This window comes from Perna viridis, chromosome 7 (genome assembly GCF_037379345.1).
Source record: "Perna viridis isolate PV_CMFRI_1.1 ecotype Kerala chromosome 7, ASM3737934v1, whole genome shotgun sequence".
Lineage (NCBI taxonomy): Eukaryota > Metazoa > Mollusca > Bivalvia > Mytilida > Mytilidae > Perna > Perna viridis.
In genome coordinates, this window is record NC_142451.1 from 41,964,156 (window position 1) to 41,985,335 (window position 21,180).

At 30.6% G+C, this 21,180-nt stretch overlaps 1 protein-coding gene across 1 annotated transcript in view; it reads right to left on the bottom strand.

Annotated features, from left to right (window-relative positions):
* The window catches only part of LOC148612760 (ETS translocation variant 1-like), a 50,310-nt gene extending 32,659 nt beyond the window's left edge, over positions 1 to 17,651 (bottom strand). Inside the window, exons 1-5 of the mRNA XM_088594476.1 lie at positions 17,569 to 17,651; positions 9,388 to 9,498; positions 5,348 to 5,456; positions 4,814 to 4,861; positions 2,188 to 2,256 (exon numbers count right to left, since the gene is read on the bottom strand). Coding sequence (XP_088450602.1) covers positions 2,188 to 2,256; positions 4,814 to 4,861; positions 5,348 to 5,456; positions 9,388 to 9,447 — 286 coding nt within the window. The 5' untranslated portion in view covers positions 9,448 to 9,498; positions 17,569 to 17,651. The remainder of the gene's footprint in view (positions 1 to 2,187; positions 2,257 to 4,813; positions 4,862 to 5,347; positions 5,457 to 9,387; positions 9,499 to 17,568) is intronic.
* Between the last annotated feature and the right edge of the window lie 3,529 nt (positions 17,652 to 21,180).

Genomic DNA, 21,180 nt, shown 5'->3' on the forward strand with positions numbered 1-21,180 from the left:
ACATTTTGCATGATTCTTAGCTGGAGTGCTACTTAATATATGAAATCCTATTAAAAATACTTAATTACCATATGATTGTTATTTACTTGTTGTTCAAAAATAAATCTGTCAGTAAGAAACATATATTTTTTAAATGTTTTTCAATGTGGTCCTAAACATATGACAAACATGTTTTACAGATGTTTTCAAAAACATGTGATCAACATGTTGCAACTTGTGTAAACCAAACAGCATTTGGACAGAAACTTTTGTTTTGGCAAGTGTTTGGTTTAAGCAGGTTCTACATGCACTAAAACTGACGTAAAGGGGGCTTCAAATGATATCTGGTCAAAACACATTTCTGGTTTTTGGTTTAAAAAGGATATATATGCACTAAAACTTGCATAAAGGCGGCTTCAAATGATATCTGGACAAGACACGTTTCTGGTTTACTCAGGGTTCGGTTTAAACAGGTTCTACAGAGTTGCATTTTAACAGACAGAGAAGGAACTGAAAATGGGGATAGTGTATAAAAGAGATAACATCTCTACTTAACTGTGAAAAAAAACAGTGATTTGGGTCTACAGGCCATCAACTGGCCCCTGAAATGACAAATAAACCTATTCAGGTAAATAGACTTAACACAAACAAAAATATGCATAACAAAAAACTGAAAATTTCAAAATCACACAAGAATAACAAAGGCTAGAAGTTCCTGACTTGGGACTGATGCAAAAACTTGAGCAAACATAGACAATAAAATACATAATAATAAAGTATTTTTGGGATATGGACTTATGTTTAAAAGAATCAATAGCGCCTTCTTCATTTTTTGGGTGGGGGCAGGGTGTATAAAAAATGTTTTTTTTTGCTTGTATAAATGATACAGAGTAAAATATGATATAATTTACTCTCCTTGCACCCACTTTACCCATGCAGGCTGTGACACTGATATGGACCACACCACATATTGAACTACAAACCCCGTTACCCTTGTAAAGCAATCTTAAAACCCATTTTTTGTTGATAAATACAGTGAATACCTACAGTCAAAAACTGTAGGATTAATAACTGCATCCTTAACATTCAACTATCTTTAATATAATCCCCATAGATTAGATTTGAATTAAGATACCATAAAATCTAACAAGATCTTGATAAAGGCTATTCTATAAAAGGGATAGTAAAAGATTTAAATGTTTTTCACGGTGTAAGTGACAATTTAAGCTTCCTTAATAGACCTATGTACCATAATTCTGTAGGTGGAGCGTTAAAATCACTTGTAAATCTGTTCAATTATATACACATGATAACACAACTTAAAACATGGATACGATACAAGATAGCACAGCAATTTGACATTGATCTCCATCGTTTTTAGAGATAGTGGTAATACTATGAGGGATAAACAAAGTAGATAATACTTGAAATTTAAACCCTCATTCAAACCATTGTGTACCTCTTCACAGGCTCAATATTTCAAGTACAAATTCATCTAAGAGTCATGTAGAGGGTGATAATTAAGTCTTTAATCTTGTACTTGAAGTAGCAACCCTCATTCAAAACATTGTATACACTTACCAGGCTCAAAAATTTGAGTACAAATTTACCTAAGAGTCCTGCAGAGTCCATACTTTTGTACTTGAAATTTCAACCCTTATTCAAAAAATTGTGTACTTCTTTGCAATCTCAAAATTTCAAGTGCAAGTATGTCTACGAGTCGCACAGAGGGTGATAAGTAAGTCCTTAAGTCTTGTACTTGAAATAACACCACTCATACAAAACACTGTATACACTTACCAGGCTCAATGATTCAAGTCATCTAAGAGTCACACAGAAGCAGAAGATGAGAAGTAAGTTCATCCTTTTGTACGTGAAATAATATCCCTCATTCAAAACATTTTATACCCTAATACAAGTACTAGATTGCCTAAGAATCATGCATGTAGAGCATGATAATTAAACCAATAATTTTGACCTTGAAATAACAACCCTCATACAAAACACTGTGTACCTCTTCACAGGCTCAATGATTCAGTACAGGTTCAACAAAGAGTCATGTAGAGGGGATAATTAAGTCCATGATAACATAAATTTCCAGTTTATTGAGAGTTTGGTTATGACAGGTTTCACAGTTTACCAAGAATTATAGCAGAAACATCTTATTAATTTACATTTATCATATATAATATAAAAAAAGAAACATACCATAGTTACTTCCCTTGATTCCACTGTTGCACCCTGGGACATACTGTTCCCTTTCATCAGTCTGACTGGCTGCAAATATGAAAAAAACAACTATCACAAAAATAATTTAAAAAAATTATTATACACATAAGTTTTCACTGTATCAGCAAACTATTATTCATGCAGCAGATAATTTACCAAAGGGCTATAGTTTTTAAGAGAATTCAATTTGAAGCTCAATCCTTAATACAGACTAAAGGCAGACAAAAATTTACAAGATTAACAAAACATTACCTTAATTTATCTAATCATAATCACTATAAAAAAATGTTTAATAGTTAAAATACGGTAATAAAATATCTAATTTGATTCTCCATTGAAATAACTCACATTGTACAGAGATCCAACAATCTATTATGCAAATCTACACATGATGCCCTAACTGCCTACAAAATTCTATCAAACCTATGCACTGCAAAGTTTAGGAGAAATTGACATAACAAATAACTGTATACTTGTAAAACTCGAAATTAGAATTATCCCTATAGCACAGGTTTGACAATATCTTACTCCATGTACATCTAAATATGATTCCAAACCATACTGTAAAATTTCATTAAAATCCAAAGCATGGTTTAGGAAGACCAGTGCTTACAATATATGACATTTAGCCCTTAAGTAGGATTATCTCCCCTTTGATATTTGTTATCTTTCATGTGCAAATGATGCCTAACTTTCTTATAAATTTTTAGCTTAACTATCAAGGGGTTTAAAATCAGTTATGCTAACAAAATGTGTGAACAGTCAAATGGATATAAAGACAGAATGGACAAACTGATAGAGCAGGATTTTCTTACTGTCTTAAAGTTACTTCGTGTATGCAATCTCAGGATGTACCCATAGGCAAGTGCCAATGTAAAAATAAAGTTACAGGGCTGAGGTTAAGTGATAAATACATACCCTCCCCTACCACATATATATGGCAAGATTAAAAATTAAAAAAACAAAAAGAGAAAGGGAAACATCGAAACTTCCTAAAGGAAAAAAGTGCAATTAAATTTAGAACTTGGTTTGTTCAGTGCACACATTTATACAATTCAGATCCAAGAGTCATGATGACAATACAAAATGGGCCAGAAAAATCAGCACCTTCATTTAATTACATAACAAGGCATATTTGTTCAACTTCTATACCTTAATACAGCCACTGACACAAGTCAACTTACAAATTCAGATAAAACAGAGCTTGTACCACCCTCCTTTTTGAAAAAGATTCTCCACATTGATCCGTTGTTAAACTTTCAATGATAAAAACCAATTCAAAGGATAGCGTTAATCCTTAACCAACTCTATCAGCAAACTTTTCTATTTAAATTCTAATAGTTGTGAGCTGAGGATTAGTCAACACGAGACACATTTCTTTATTACATGGATGGCGTTGCATGCTCCTTTTGTTCTATGTTTTGTTGTAGAAGAAAATTGTCTCCATGAAAAGTTTCTATCAATCCATGTAAAGTAAATGAATTCGTGTTTTTACAAAACATAGAAATTTGTTAAAATGAAGGGGTATACAAGTTAAAACTATAAAAGCTGCTCTGGTTTTCTTTCTAGTTTAAGTTAACTTTATAGACAATTCAGAACAGACTTTTGTAGGTGGATTCATTTCCTCCCTGGGTGCATATAAACTATATTGTGGACATTCCAAACATGAGTAAGCTGAAAATATGTACTAATTAAATGCAGCTTAGCAACTGATCAATTGTATTATATTTTTATTCATTAAAATTAATTATCTTTAAATCATTTCCTTTCCACTCAATGTATTAAACTTTATAAAGTCAGAAAAAAAATCATACTAACTGAAAGAGTACAAAATATTAAATATTTTTAAATTCACTTTTTGTTTTTGTTACTTTTTTTATTTTAAAAAGACCTATCATTGAGAAGAAATGTTCATTTAGTATCCTGATACAAAGCATTATTCATAGGCAAAGGGTTCCCTTATCCTCTTTGTGTTTGGTTAGTTATACAGAATAAACGGGAAATCACTGGAGCAGACCCTCACACTTTTTTGGAATTTCTGTATCTGCAACAGTTATTAAGATTTGCTCAGGCCACACCAAGCCTAAACACATGCTGGTTTTCCCTTTGACCTCATCACTCTTAACACTAGACTGAGTACATAACAATATATATAGATGGAAACGAATAATAATTTTATTGGACTAATGTTATCTTTTTTTAAATGTTCACAAATTTGTTTACTTGATGTATAAGTTAGGAACAATATGGACCAACTTGACAGAAATGAAAATGTACACTGCAGTCAAACTATAAAACCACTTGAACTACTAGACTGGAGCGAGACAAGACATAAACCTCCCTTCCACATTCGGAGTATTGGGGTAAATGTCCGTGAAGGGAGCGAAACACGTAAAGTGATGGCATGGGTAAGAAAGGAATGGGGAAAGCAACGTCGTTTTGTTCGTCGACTCATGCCATTTCAAAAATTAGGGGGGTCTAGTGATTTTGTTCTCCTGTATACCCAATCAAACTTTTCGAGCATAAATTTAAAAAAAATCATTCAATAACATGAATAACTACATGTTTTTACAACTGAATAAGTACGTTTCATTAGAAAACTCACCCTCAGTTAGCCACGTTTCTTGCATCTGGCTCAAGTCTTGAAACAGTTCTACAAAGAATGGAATCAAGTTATGTATTTTTGGCGCATCGTGAGATTTTTACTTCGTTTTTATCTATTTTTTTTTCGATCTAATTAAGACCGTGTGTAAAATTTGATAAAGTCCCGACGACAAATAATAACATAGGGATTTCTTTAAATATCTGTTTTATTTTGTTTGCTTATTTTGTTTTTGTTTGTATTTGTTTGTTTTTTGTTTGTTTTATGCCTTTATGGACTTTTTTTTCTGTTTTGTTCTTTTTATTAGGGGTGCCTGTTTTCATTTGTTTTGTTTGTTTTTGTTTTTGTTTTTTGTTTTGTTTTGTTTTTGTTTTTGTTTTGTTTTTGTTGTTTTTGTTTTGTGTTTTGCTTTTTGGTTTGCTTTTGTTTTGTTTCGTTTCTGTTTGTAGTTGTTGTTGTTGTTGTTTTGTTTGATGATGATTTCTTTGTTATATAGTGGGTGTATTTTTCTATAAATAAAGTTGAAAGTTGAATTACCGTCAGAAACTTGTAATAGTTCACTCCCCCTTCTTTTGACTTGTTTGTGACCAGTATTTACCCTGGAGTTGCTATTCCCCGAATCTGGACCACAGTTTTCTTTTCCCAGCTTGACATAAAAAACAATTATATATATATATATTGGTATGTTATATCTGTAGTATAGATCCTATTCTCACACAAATATGATACGAAAGCTAGATGTCAATGCATCGACAAGGAACTAGCGCTAATTTTTATTCCCATTATTGCTGTTGAGGAAAAACATTACTGTTTCTAAAATAGACCCTCTAAAAATCCGATGACTACCCACAGGTAGAATTATGGCACTATAAAAGAGAAATTCTTAATTTAATTTATACTCTCTATATCACTTTCGTGTGCATTATCTAAATAGTTTAAAGAATAAGGTATATGTAATTTAATCTCATTTCATTTTTACCAAAAACACTTATTTTATACAATCAAATAGCAAAAAAATCTGAATCTAGTTGTACATGCTGCAGTGGTGGATCTAAATTTTGACAAAAATAACCAATGATAGTCTGGACCCCCCTCTTTTTGGAATTTTTTTTATTCACTCCGCTATTTAATGAACCTCGTATGATATAAAACCCATCTTAACAAGCATTTTAATTCAAACAAAAACATTAGAGACAGTGGACAAACGGACGCAAGGACAAAACAACCAAGTTGGTGGGTTGAGATTCATCTTTAAGTTGTTGGCGGATGAATCAGTAATATTTCTAATAGTTCTAATCGTTTGTAAAATCATAAATATTATATTCAAGTATCAATTGTCCATTGCCAATTTTTCAATTAACTGAGTTAACGTCGTGCATATAATGCACTTTGATCATTTTGCTTAACTGAATATAACCAACAAAAAATCTATCAAATCGATATTTTATAAATGAACAATTTTGAAATTATATTAATGCACGTGCAGACCCCTGGGTTGGTAAAATAATGAACACACGACTCATCAATGACATTTAGAATAGGACCATTATAGCACGAGTGCTGCGAAAACAGCTTTCTTCATCGTCATACAGTCTGTATTTTCTTTTCATTGTATTTCAAAAACCTTTCATTGTATTCCCAAGACTGTCCTATTACTACCACGAATACAAAGTTTACAGGAATTTAAAATTAATTCACTGAAAAGCAAATATAAAATGTATTTATTAAGATTTCCATGTATTTTTTTAAATTATGAAACAAAGCTATAAGCACAGAGTTTTATCAGCTGTGTCATCAAATTATAACCAATTTTCTAAATATAAAGAAGGAATAACTTCAAGTCACGAATATTATTTGTTATACACGATATTAGAAAAATAAACGTTATGATAGTTTGTGTCAATAAACTAAACGCGTATTCATTTAGATAATTCACACCAATTTACTGTATATGCATCAATTTTTTTTTCTCTCTACGAACCATAAAACCCCTTTTCTTAACCTTTATCATCACATGTACTTGTAGAAGGACCTAATGGAACAACTGATGAAACTCACCTTTTTGACCTGGAAAACAAATTTCGTATGTTTTCAGTTTTTTCTTCTTTCTCTATGATTAAATTAAACCCAAATACAGTCATTACTATCACAGCGTTTTCTATCCATATGGGGTTTCTGGTATGCGTATAGACGAATACATATACAAGAAAACTCATATGATAAATACAAAACTTCTTGCCCATGGCAAAAAAGGGGAGAGTAGCATCAAGAGGCTCCACCGAGTCCTTCTACACGTACAACTATATTGCAACGTTATTCAAATGGATAAACACAGAAGTTTAGTCATTTGATTGAGCAAATTCGATACGAAGCTATGGTCGCTTCCTTTTTGTCTCATACTATTGCTTTAAAGTAAACATTATCATTAATAATACCACTTATTTTAATATTGTAAAATTTGTATGCTGTACACATGTTTCAAGTAGTAAACTTCAGCAGCATTAGGACAAATTGCATAGGGAGATCAAAATCGAAAATAAATAGTTTACAAGAAGTGCTAAAAAAGACTAACCCAGCACCGAACAGTTCTATCATGTACAATACAAGGAATGAAGCCCTTAGAGAAGTCAGAGAAATGGTCCCTCGTTCTGTGTTTTACACAATTTATATATTCATACGTGTAAGACGACCGAACATGACTTCTGTCGCATTTTAAAGGGAATGGACCATGCAGAAACATCCCTTTTTTTGCCAGAAACTGGTTATTTTCTATAACTGTATCCCATCTTTTTTGCGATCGTGACTTTACGTTTCTATTACATCAGAAAAGAAGACAATTCTAAACTGTTTTCAGATGTCATATAAACCATATGTACTACAACCCGCAGGTATATTGGGAAAAAATAAGAACTTGAAAATTTTTAATTAGAAAGTATTCTGTGAGGATTTTTATTTCAAAATGAACTCTCGTTGTAAAGATGTTTATTTCAGACGAGTTTATTGAGAAATATTACCGAATGCTCTGTAAATGATTAAGACTGGCCCTTTTATCTTTTAATTATACTTAATAAGTTTTTCAGCATCAAATAAAAGATTTTATTCAACCATTATTTCAAACTTAGTATATAAATGATAGAGATTCATCTTCTTTGCATATACAATAAAACTAGGATATAAAACGTACTTTTTACTCGAAGCTGATTTCAACTTTTTTTTTTAATTCAGGGGCGGATCCAAACACTTTGAAAAGGAATGGTGCCAGCTGAGGTGCTCGGAAAACGTGTGGGAGGGTGGTGTTAGGGTATTATCTTTACCAGTTTTTGTGAGTTTAACACATGAAAATGAACACAATATACAAAGGAGGGTTACCAACTCCCTGCTATCTAACCCTGGATCTGCCACTGAAATTTTAGATATTAGTATCATTACAAGGTTCTTCAAACAACTGACCATTCAATGACGGACTCGGAAAATTTTAGAACTGGGTTACCTCCGAAAACAAGTGAAAAAATAAGTGCTTTATTCAGTTGTTTCAATAATACAATGCTAAATAGCGAATGGATATTTATTGAATTATATTTCATCTGAGTCTTCTACTTTTAATTGCCCCCCTTAAAAAACAAAAAACAAAAAAAAAACAAACAGACAACAAACAAAAAAGCACAAACAAAAAACACAAACAAAAACAAAAAATCAAAAACTCGTAATTTCACACGGGAAGGCCACCAAATCTCCTTTGATCCGACTATGTCAATGTTCATAATTCCAGAATTACATTACATATATTGATGGTCGTTGGATAGTACACTATCTCTCTGAAAACAGTAAGTCAGCTTTCCTTCATATTTACGAATCTCTATGAACGCTTTTATGACAAGCCATGAAACGTACTTCTCTCATTCACATTCTCCTCTCGTTATTTGTAAATTTGTAAAACTTTCAACGGCGCATTCAGTCTATTTCTATGTAGATTTTGTAACGCGTGTATTTAATCAACGTTTTACTCTTATTTTTTATAGGAAAGGCAAGAAAAAATTTAAAGTTTTAGAATGAAAATAGTTGTGAATTCTAATAAATTATAATTATCTGATAACAGAACAGAACAGAACTAACAAGTTATCTATCTGTCAAAGAAAAAAAACTAGGTAATGGTTTTCCTATAGACTGTATAGTTACTCAAATTGGTTCATTCAAACGAATTCAATGTGTTTACTTAAAAGTATTTTGGTTTGTTCTCTATGGTCAATACGAGTTAGTTTATGTTTTTGGTCCTTTGACATCATTAACGTCGATTGGTCCATAGTCCGCTATTCAAATAATTCCAGCTACATTACAATTTTACTAAAAACCTGTCCTTTATTTGCACTTGTATCGATTAGAAATTGCGAAATTGGATCTTTTTTATCTATTACTCCTCTGAATAACCATTTTTCATAGGCAATTCGTAGGCTTTAATTGTTAATAAACCCTCCGCGGTTCATGAAGCGTAAACTGGTCCTAAGTTGGTTATAATTTCGCATTACCTTGTCAAAACAATTAAATAATCCTGAAGAACCTTTGTTTTAAGAAAAACTTACCAATTTAACGTCGAGATATGGTACTTCTTGGTCTTGTTGTTTACCACTATCAATACTCATGGCCCGTTGCGCTTACATGACACATTTGAAATGCCGTTTTCTGTCATAAACCTGATAACGAAAAAGACCATATATGGTGAAACGTAACAAATGCATCAGCGTATAATTAAAATATGAAATAGTAAGTACTTTTAGATATCACCAAAAGGTCTTCTTTAAGTGTAAACACACCTTTAAGTAAGCCCTGGAGGCCCCGACAATAAAGTAATACAAACCACGGTAAATGGATGACAATCCTTAAAAATCAAAGTAAAAAATAATAAAACAACACAAAGACACATTAATGACCAATATCTCCTGACTATGGACAGGCGCATGAAATCTGGGGTGAACTAGTTTTATAAGGCCTTAACCATAAAAAAAAGGTCAAAAATGAACTGAAACAACAAAACAAAAAAACACTCCATTGAGTTAATTCAATAATATATCCAATTCTCTCCATGTAATATCTCAACATAAACCTCATTGAAAAACCAGACAATACCTATAAGACATTTTTCTCTTTAAAACAACCTTTTCGGATTTTAAACAATTCTCTAATTACTCGTAGGTCGCTTCAAAGACACGCCCACAAAGTCAAAGACTAATTGTTTTATTATTAAGATTACTTGTTGCTTTTATCCGAATAGATACAAAACAACAATATGAGACAGAAAGAACGAACGAATGCCAATTCAGTAGAATAAAACAAAATATTAATGATTCAAAATATCAAAAGTATCTGTTATGTTTGTCCTCATGTACATCCTTTGCCTTTCAGGAACTTGTCAGTTTATTGCCATGTTTTCTTCCCGTTTATTTGTGAGTTGTGTAATGATGGTGCTGATTATGTAAACTTTATTAAGCTATAGTAGAAACCTGGAGGGGATGCAGGGGGTTGGCCCCCTTTTTTTTAGGAAAATTTGTCTTCTTCATGTGTAAAATTGACAAAATATGGCTAATAATGTCAAATCACCCCTCTCTTTTCCGCGGAATATCGGCTAGCACCGATTCTTTTCAAAGCGTCTGGATCCAGCCCTAAACTATGAAGCGAAATACAATAGAGTGAATTCTACTACGTATTGAAAACACGACAGCACCCTCTTTTTGTCGTCAAAATGTCCCCCTATCAATACCTTTTAATTCATTTTAAATCTATTTTTTAAAGACATGGAACATAGCTGACTTACTTGAGAGAATAATTTTATATCATAAACATTAAAGTACATTTAATAACGGGATCTAATGCCTCTATGGGTGTAGGGAAGAACACATCACGACAGGAAATTTATTATTATTTTCTATATTCAAACAGTATTGGAGAAGATTTTAAAGAGATAACAACCCTGACAAACGTGACCACTGCTTTGAAGAAGAAAGGGTCATCTGACTTGGTCAGAAAATATTTTTACTTTTGCAAATTTACTAATAATTTACACTGGACGTAAACAGCCAACTGGAAAACAAAATTAACATAACAGCATTATGAAAAAGAAACAAAAATATCTCCAACCAATGTTGTGTAACAGGTATCAATCTTTTGAGGACAGTGTTTTTTTCTACAACTGACAATAAAAAAATCTCAACTTATTTACAAAAATCTTTTTATCACATTTAGAGTGTTAAAGTATATTTGTGCACGGGGGTTTCTATTACCTTAATGGGTGTAGTTAAAATGCTTCACTTAAGTGTTACATAACTTTTCTTTGGGAAAAGTTTAATGATCTTTCTGGGTAGGTCCTAATTTATACCATTTGGAAATAGATCTCTCGCTTTCTTGGATTTTACAACTTGAAGAGAGCGAAATAGTATTGAGTCATATTCTTTCAAAATTAAAACAAATTAGAGATATATACAAAGAATAATTTTGTATTGTGTAGTTATAAATCTCTGATGGCTGGCTGCATTTGCATGTTAGCTTAATTTTGATATATGTATATATTTTTAATCTTTTTTTGCCAGTATTATTTCTGTTATAATGCAATTTCGTCAGAAGATATTAAAAAAAGAGAAGAACTCAATACAAAAATCAAGAAAATACACACAAAATTATCAGTGATAGCTATAAAAAGATAAACAAACAAAAAACAAAACAAAACAGACGACAGAAATTTAACTAGAAGTCCATTATACACTTGGAGGGGTTAATTGTCGATTGTTCGTTGTAATGAGAGTTATATGCGTCCTGGCTATTTCCGCTGCAAATTCATTCTAACCCAAGCAAACCAATGAACCAGATACAAAAAAATCAATACTATTTCAGTATCATGTACACAAAAAAGCTCTTAAGTAATGTTTTAGTGATGGATATTTGAACTTTTTATTTTGGTTCTAATGCTGTAAATGAGCGGTTACCACTTGAAATACGTGTATAGCATACCAAAGTTTGCCATATGATTGGTATTTTTCTATTTATTCCTATGGATGTACATTAAGTGGTGATATTATTCTTATTCGTAGGTTCAAGTAATGAAAGGTTTTGTTTTTCAAAGAATTCAAGCCGTTTGACTTTTGAATAGTTTTCAAGCGATGCATGATTTTTACGTACATTGTAAATGCACGTAACTTAAGCCAAAGTTAAATATTTCAACACTTGGGTGTTTATAAACATATTGGCAAATCATATTAGCATAATATAAGTTTAAATATTTCTCATTTTTGAAAAGTCATTGGAAATACTTTACAATGACCTAAAATGTTCCCTTTTTATCTGTTTGTGAAACTTATTTATATTTGCTTTTCTTTATTAATTTTAAGTAAGCATTTACTATAAGTTTAAAATTTGCAGCATTTTTTTATATACTTCAGGATTATAGCATACATTTATCGGTTCATATATTTGTTTTATCGTTGAAGTATACAGTTAATGCTTATAATGTGACAACTGCTGAGCAAAGGACATCATCTGGATAAGTCATGTTCAACATATTCAAATTATCCTATGGATAGTCATTTATACAGGGGATAAAGTTTCGAGTAAATGGTCTCTGGAACCTAATGGTAGTATATTATATGAGTACAAAAGTATGATAAGTCTGACAATTTTGATCTATGATAATAATTAATTCTTTCCGTTGCGACAAGGGTTGTTTCAGATTAGAATTTACATTAGTTTTGCCATTATGAAAAAAATTATCTTAGATTTGTATTAATTGGAGACCAATTTTGCTTGTTGAGTAAGTACTGTTAATTCTTCAATATTTTCTTCAATTTTCATGTATCGTGTGTTTTGATGGTTTGATTCCTGTCTTATTACTTTGTCTTATCCTCTCGTCTTTTGAATATGTATATAATATATACGTATATGCCTATTTCTCACAAATACATTTTTAGTGATAAATCCCTGTCATTTTTTATTCTGCAAAAATACCGAAGCGTCAGTAGTGGGATGATTCAAATACTTCGAAATCCCCCTAAAAAGAACATTGCCTAGACGTGATTACTTGAAACAAAGACGGTCTACATACACAATGTAGGGAACCAATTATAATTGAAGTTTGAAAAAAAGAAAAGATATGGCGAAACGCAAGAAATGCACCATCGTATACGATACTTCGTGATAGAAACTTAGAATAAAAAAGTACCAATCATATATTATTCTAAATTTCGATATGCTGTACAGGTGTTTCGAGGAGTAACCTCTCATAGACAGCATTAAAATAAAATACAAAGTAAGATCTAAATCTCCCCAAAATGTATACAGGAATTCTCAAAAACAAAAATATCCAGCACTAACAAGTTCTACCATATGCAATACATGGAATAAAGCCTTGGAATTATATGTATCTACCAACTGACATTTGGTTCCATGCATATTAATTTGCAAATGACGTACCGTTTGTTTACAAAATAAAAAGAGGTTCACCTATTAAAAAATGTATGTCTCCGCTAACAAATAGTTGAAGAAATAGACGTGTCAATCTACTTCGTGGAACTATGTCGGAAGTTCGGAAAGGAAGGATAAACTTAGATGTTTTATGCTTCTTATTACAAATGAAATATTTGAGACTATTTACTGGATTGGAAATAGTTTACCCGTCACAAAAAATAACCTTGTTTTATTTGACAATTTAAGTTAATGATTTATTGTCAAGTTTGTAAACTTTAATTGGGAATGCGTTCACCATAAACATATATTGTTTTCTTATTTTTACCAGAATCATAAATATATAAATGAAACATATTCTTGCATCTATTCAGCAATTTTGTTTAAAATAATGACAAAAGAGCTTTCGACAAAATATAGAATTCAGCACAAAATTGATCTAAGAACACGCTTAGATTCTCATTAAATAAGAAATCAGGAGACCCGTATCACCCAGCGCGGTGATCCAGACCAAAGTCCTCAAAATTGATTATTAAAAGATAACCGAATATAGAGTAATTATTGCTTAACACTGGGAACTATTGACTGAGTCTCGTGCAATTTGGCGGGAAACCCCATGCCGTGAAATAGATTATAATGTCAGCTGCAGAGGCAATGTTGCGGCACACAAAAAGACGGATTCTTAATAGTTCATCACGGAAACATTTTGTCACTGATAACTTGCTATCGTCGATTTATGTTAGTTTAGTCTTTGGTAGCCATTAAGTGCTTTTGATAGTAAATGGTCCAATTCTTTATTTAGTTGGGCCGTTATTTGTACTTAAATGCAGCCAAATACCTAGCAATGTTACAGTATCCTCACTTTATAGTTTGGAATTGAATTATAGTTTACGTGAGATACAACACTCACGATATAGAATTGACTCAAATCTCCCCTCTGAGTATATCTTTAAGTTCATGCTTTGATTTACCAGAATTTATGATTAAGGGTGACTTATCTTTTAAATATTTTTAATTTCAAATAAATCATTAAAACAACAGAAAAAATAGTCGTCGTTTTTTCCCTTTTCGCTAATACTAAAACAAGCCATCATTATAGATGTTTTAAACGTACTTATCTCCCAACTCCTCCATAAAATTTGGAAAAGAATATATTTTAAAAAAATATCTTTGAGTAATATTTTCGCTATTTATCACTTGTTTTGTCAGATTATTCACGCAATGATAAAATCTTCACTATTTGTCATCATAGTTTCTATATTCATCCATATCAACATGAAATTCCTCATTGAGAAAATTATATCTTGCTTTATATTGATATTGTAAATTGATATCAGTGACAATTTTGCCAAAAGCCATTATTTTCTAGATTTCCAACTGACTAGTAACATGCATTTTCCTATGAATTATTCAAACACGCCTGATTATGGCTGAGGACACTGAAGGTCCTTTATTTTTATAACAATTGTGTCGCGGTTTAATTGAAGGGACACGAAGCTTAATGAAAATCTAATATTGTCATATTTTATGAACGATTTCCTCAGAGAAGAAGAAACAAGTAGTAGCTTTTCAATTTACTCTGTACTAAATGGTCCCATACATTACACGACCACTCTCTGAGGTTATTGTATCATTATTATCTCGTGTGGTTATTTATGAAGAAGCGGAGCAGCTTTAACAAGCCGGTCATACAAACCTAGGAAAGAATCTTAGAGCTACAGGAAGAAGTTGAAGGAAAAACAGTCAAGTTCCGCTTAAATGTTATAATGAAATCTCTTTGAAATGATGATCAAATAGTACTAGATTTCTTGACTAAATAATATTAATTTTTACTATTACATTTATTTCGAATACTTTAGAATTTGAAGCAGGACGGTTAGACATAGACTCGCATATTCGCTAGATATAAGTCACATACAACATTTTTTCATACGTATATGTGTTACAAGGCATTTCAAATACTAGTAGTAATACAATATAAAATGGACTTAATTTTGTTTAATTTCGTAAGATTTGAAATTAAATTAAAACCACAAAACTGTTAATCTTACAAATCCACTTTTCTGCTAAAGCAAATTTGAAAAGGACTACTAGTCTAGATCACTTACTTCACTTTAAATGTGAATAAATAAATCTTTATTTGCATCCTTTACGGCAAATGTGTGGAAATTTCCTAGGTAAAAAACCTAGTTTAGTTTTATTTCATTGCAAGAAAGATATGGCGATTAGATTCAAACTTTAAATCACAACTAGTGTCTGATTGATTACGAATTTCATCAGGGTGGTAATTTGTTTAGTAATTATGTGTTTACCTTACATAATCTTGTCGATTGACCCGATACACCCATAAATACTGAATTTACTCAACGCTTCTCATTGAAGACCTCATAGGTACATCATTAGGTGAAAGCTACATTTTTTTTTGTATTTTTTACTGTGTTAGGTCTTAAAGGCATTATTTAGTTTTTTTTCTTTGTCAAATTCTTTTGATGGTTCGTTTTTTATATATTTAAATTATGAATGTGACTTTCAGTTTCGCATGTTCAACCATTTATATTAAAGTACATCTTTCGTTGTTATGGTTTGAATCATTTTTTCTGAAAACTGAAGGTTTACGACGATAACAGTTAGTATGCTTCGCTGTCTGTTCGTCTGTCTGTCATTCAGGTTATCTGAATAATATTGAATATTGATATGAATAAGACGAAGTAAATTTGATCTACATACTTGAATATAATTTTTCAAAAAAGTATTCAAATGTTACATTGCATGGTAGTTATAGAAATATTTTTCATCTTAGGAGATAAGAATTTATATCTATAATCATATCAATAATATCTTAATTATTGACAAGCGTACATTCTATTTTGGTAAAATCTATTTGATATGGGTGTCAACAGTAAAAATAACCTCTATAAAGGAAATTGGGATTAATATTACGCTACTCAAAATCAAATTGTATTGTAAATGTTGATGAATTTACCGGTTTGAATCATCGTCTGAAGGTTTGCGGAAACCCCTTTACCAATTTCTTAATGCATGATAAGTAACTGGTCTATTTCTTAAAAACATTTTTCTTCTTTAAATTATTGAGATACTGAAAATGTCCTTCAATCTAAGCTAGTTTAAAGTTTAACCGGGGTTCCTCTGGATTTTCCATCTTTTTGCACCAGATCTTTCACCTATGACGTATAAGCGTACATTATACCTATTGTGACATTTAGATTCCATGTAAATCTATATTTGCAACCAAATTACCTTTATAAGGAAAATTATGCTTGAACAATGTTCAAAAATTAACCATAATATTATGTTATCAAAAGATTCCTCTTACTTCCTAATTTCATTCCAAGAATTGTATTAAAGGTTATTATTAATTATGGAAATTGAAACCACTAAAGCAATTTTGCGTAAGACAAACCTTGTACGCCAAAGAACGGTATCTGACAAATACGGACGAACAAACATCATATGACGTAGTAATCTTGCTTATAAACTCCTGTTAAATTTTAGTGTAACATTACGTAAAAATATAGGAAATGAATATATTACGCCATGATATCATAAATCAGTTCCTTTCGTTTTACTTTGATTACTTTGAAACCAGTCACGTGAATTATCATTATACCATAAAAGATAATGAAAATAAATAAAATAACTAAACTGATAAAATATCTTGAGTTTCTCTTTTTATCCGTAATTAATAGATCCAAAAAATAATTAATTGCAGAGTTTAAATTTTCACAAACATTAAAAAATATATCCAATTCGTCTCTTAAGATAAGTACTTTTTTATATTTATTTCATCATTTTTATGTCCTTTGATATCATATTGAAGATGTCGGAAGGCCCAATATTTAATAAATGATAATCTACTCATATGTATTTAACAAAACACATTATCATTGGATAGGATAGCATACAATATGTTATAGATTGATTCACAACAAGGATTTCTTAAATGATGGCGACAGTTTTATATGTCATTTTCTGACTTGCAACAATAGTTTAACATATGTATTGTTGCAAATCAGAAAATTACATATAAAACTATCGCCATCATTTGAAAAATTATCAGACCAAGCTTTTTTTCTTTTTATTTTAAGCAAAAACATCTACAGATGAAAGGGAAAAAAAGAAAAGTAGAAGTACAATGACTTAAAATTAAAAGGCAACATATTGAGATTTAAGAAAAACAATTCATTGAATTAAAACGCAAAATAAAAAAAAGGATTTTAAACCATTTAAGCCTCTTTCTATATTTGGGATAAAATTTCCATATAAGTATATTGTAAGTACATTTCCCTTAAACTAACCTTAAATTCTGTTGAAGTGATAATTGTTTCCAATTAGTAATCCCGCGGAAATCTGTGGAATTATACCGAAGTAATGACGTACACCAGCTTATCAATAATGATACAAAGTTTGAAAAGCATGGGTCTATCATCCTCATCTTTGCAGATGCTTCATTCTGATTGGCCATTCTAGTTTGGCGCACGTGGGGGAGTTCCAAACGACAATCTCTGGTCTTGATTCTGGTATTGAAGAAAATCACTAATTAAACACTGCGGTTTTCAGAACAGATACCATCTCAATGCTTCAGTTAAAACAAGGTAGCAATTTCTTCAATTTTTATCTTAATTTTAATACGTATAAATACGAATTTGATATTTCACAACTGTTATCTTATCCGATACATGCCAGCAGTGTTAGGAACACCAACAAGGTACTTATGCAGCATCTTAAATATCGGGAAAAATATTTAACTTATGTACTTAATTTTCTAAATTACTGATAAACATTTCTAGAACTTATGCTTTCTTTTAACAAAATATATTTTCATGTAAAAAGTAAAAAAGTAATTTTCCGTCTTTTAAATAAATAATTTGCATTCGTCTGTTCTAAAGAAATGGTACATCAAATTTCGACATAGTTGAGACATCGAGATAAGTATGTTGGACTAATTTTGAATTAGGCGATATATTAAACTATATGGCAAAATTCTAGTTAATTGATTTTTTAAATATTATTTTTACTTAAAAAAAACATACGCAGATCAATGATCTTAGATAAAACCAAATTCAATACAAAAGAAATGAATAGTCGACTTTTCTTATGTTTTCATTGCTGTCATATCCAACCTTTAACAAAAGAACGACCTAAGTGCATCTTCACATAAACAGGCTCAGAGATTACAATAGAAACTACTGTCGGACGGCTAAGTGTCAGATACAATTTATTTCTTGATCAATAACTGGTTCAATAAGACGTGATAATTCTACAAAGATTGTCATTTAGAAAATGGTCGAGAAGTACACCAGAAATCAAAACATCAACAGATTAACATTGTTTTGAACAATATGATCGGATTCTTTTTACATTTTCTTTTTTTTTAATATAAAGAGATATTATTTGTAGTAATTCATTCATACCATTTCACTTTTCAATATATAAAAGTACCAATCATATAAGTATTGCAAATGTATGTTGCACATGTGTTTTAAGGAGAAAGCTCTCATCAGCAGTATTAGAACTAAGTATGTAGGAAGTTCAAGATTAAGAAAAGAACTATAAACAAGCTAACAATGTTTAGTAAATTTTGATATAATCTTGGTATAAAAAATGGTATTGGACACATTATTATAGTTTTTGTTTTCATAGCCTTTTTAGAATTTTCTGTAATCTTCGTACAAAGTACTGTGAAGAGCTATTAAAATAGTTAAAAATAAACTGTGATGTGTAGTGGCTCAAATTAAACGTCAATAAGAATAATGATTTCGTGAAATATATCCACGTTTAAAAGGTATAAAAGGACTAAATACAAATAAAATATGAATAAAACGTAAAAACAAATGATAAATGTCAGCACATTTATCAATTTGTTCTTACGTTTTATTCATATTTTATTTTTTACGTTTTAAATGTGGCTCTCTTTCACAAACAATGCAGATTTGTATAATTCTATATAACTATTGTGATTATGTCATATAAAAGTCATTCATGAAAAGAACATGTCAGTCAGTTGAACAGAGTAAAGGAGAAATACTTAATATAGGATCACCTATTTTTTGTACATTTTACTTTTACAATTCATTGATAAAAATAATTTTTTTAAATGATGCATTTGAATACATTTATTTATAAACTTAAATTATTGGTTCTTTTTGCTGTCGTTCATGTGATGTTGAGTTCAAATATCAATATGTCTAAAAAAAATCTTAAATTAACATTTAAGAGTTCTTTAACGTTAGGGTAGTAAATGAATAAATACTTAATAAGTCTTTACAGTCCAAAATGCGACCATGATGAAATGTATATTTTTTCATTAAATAAAAACCTAAGCTATTCAATCTATGTTCTATCTTTTTATTCATATTGTTAAATCAATATTGTCATAAGATTAAAAGAATTGTTTTCTTTATGTATAAATTACAATCCGAAAATTTAATAAGGCAGTGAGGGACGAAGAATGTAAAATAAAAAAAAAGGGTGCTCTGATCAAAATACAGACTAACATCAGACAGACATCGATTATCAATAGTTTTAGCAAACCTGTCTAAACCGAACCCTGAATAAATTGAACACTTGTCTAAACCAGACACTTTTTAAATCAAACTCTGAAGTCGGTTTATACAGATTTCACTGTATTTCTTAAAACAGCCTTAACGTTATATTTTGTGGTCAGAAAAAAAATCTTGTTTTGCATTGTTTTTCAACTCTAAAATTTAGTGTAAAACTGGAAATTTAAATATAATCAAAGTGAAATATAACTATATATTATTGCATTAGCTACAAAAAAAGACGAAAACATTGCATGTGAACGAAGACAGGCTCAACAGAAATTTGTGGCACAGAATAGATGAGACCAAAAAATCACAAAAAAAGTTTGAGACTTCTCCAGTAATATCAGGTTTACCCAGATGAAAAAAATAAGGAATTTTTTTAAATAAAAACCGTCAATTTTTTGGAAGTGACTATAATCTTTTCAGACAAGAATAAATATGGTTATCTTTCCTGGGACATGGTTTGAGAACCACATAATTATGGCTTATTGGAAACTATTTTTTAAATCCTATCTCTGAAGATTAATCACTGCTTAAAATATTATTGCTTTAACAATTTTTTTTATCTTATTTGTTAAAACAGTTCTAACCATTTAGAAAGTAAATAATTCAGATATAATCAATATTAATGTACAAAGAGTTTATCATAATCGTGGCTAAAATTCTTAAATTTTAAAGTTTTACATCTGAACAGATAAACGCTAATCACGAATCACCATATCGGTTAACTGTATAATGACTTAGTTTTGGAGAGATCAGAATTTATCATAGCGACATAAATCACATTTCTTTGTTTGATTTCCATTATTAAGACGTTTCAGCATAGCAGACGACATTACAATGATGAGCAGAAGTTAAAGAAGAATGATGGCTTGTTCGTATCATGAACATTTAGTTTTATCTTTAACTTCTATGATGTTGTAAAGTTTGTATATACAAGTGAATTTAAACTCGACAAAAACTTCAACCACAACTTTTGATGTGTATGATTTGTTTAGATGGCGGGTGCCCCGAGTTTTCCCATTAATACGCCCTGCAGTCTCGCTGCCACTCGACACCGAAGCAGTAATTATATGGAGTATACAAGGTAATGTTCATCATCTTGTAAACAATTAATTAATACCATTTGGTACAAGTCTCATTCAGGGTCTGACGGAAAATCTCCAAAAATCAACTAATTGTTTAACAAATAATGAGCATAATTAAGGCAGATGAAGGAAATAGCAACAAAAACAAGTTAATGAAATATTTTTGATGTCTTCATAACGATTTTGCGAAGAAAACCCTGTAGTAGTTTAGAAGTATGAAGGTACAACATAATACAGTAGCATATTTTGGTCATTTTATGTTCTTTGTTGTATGTGT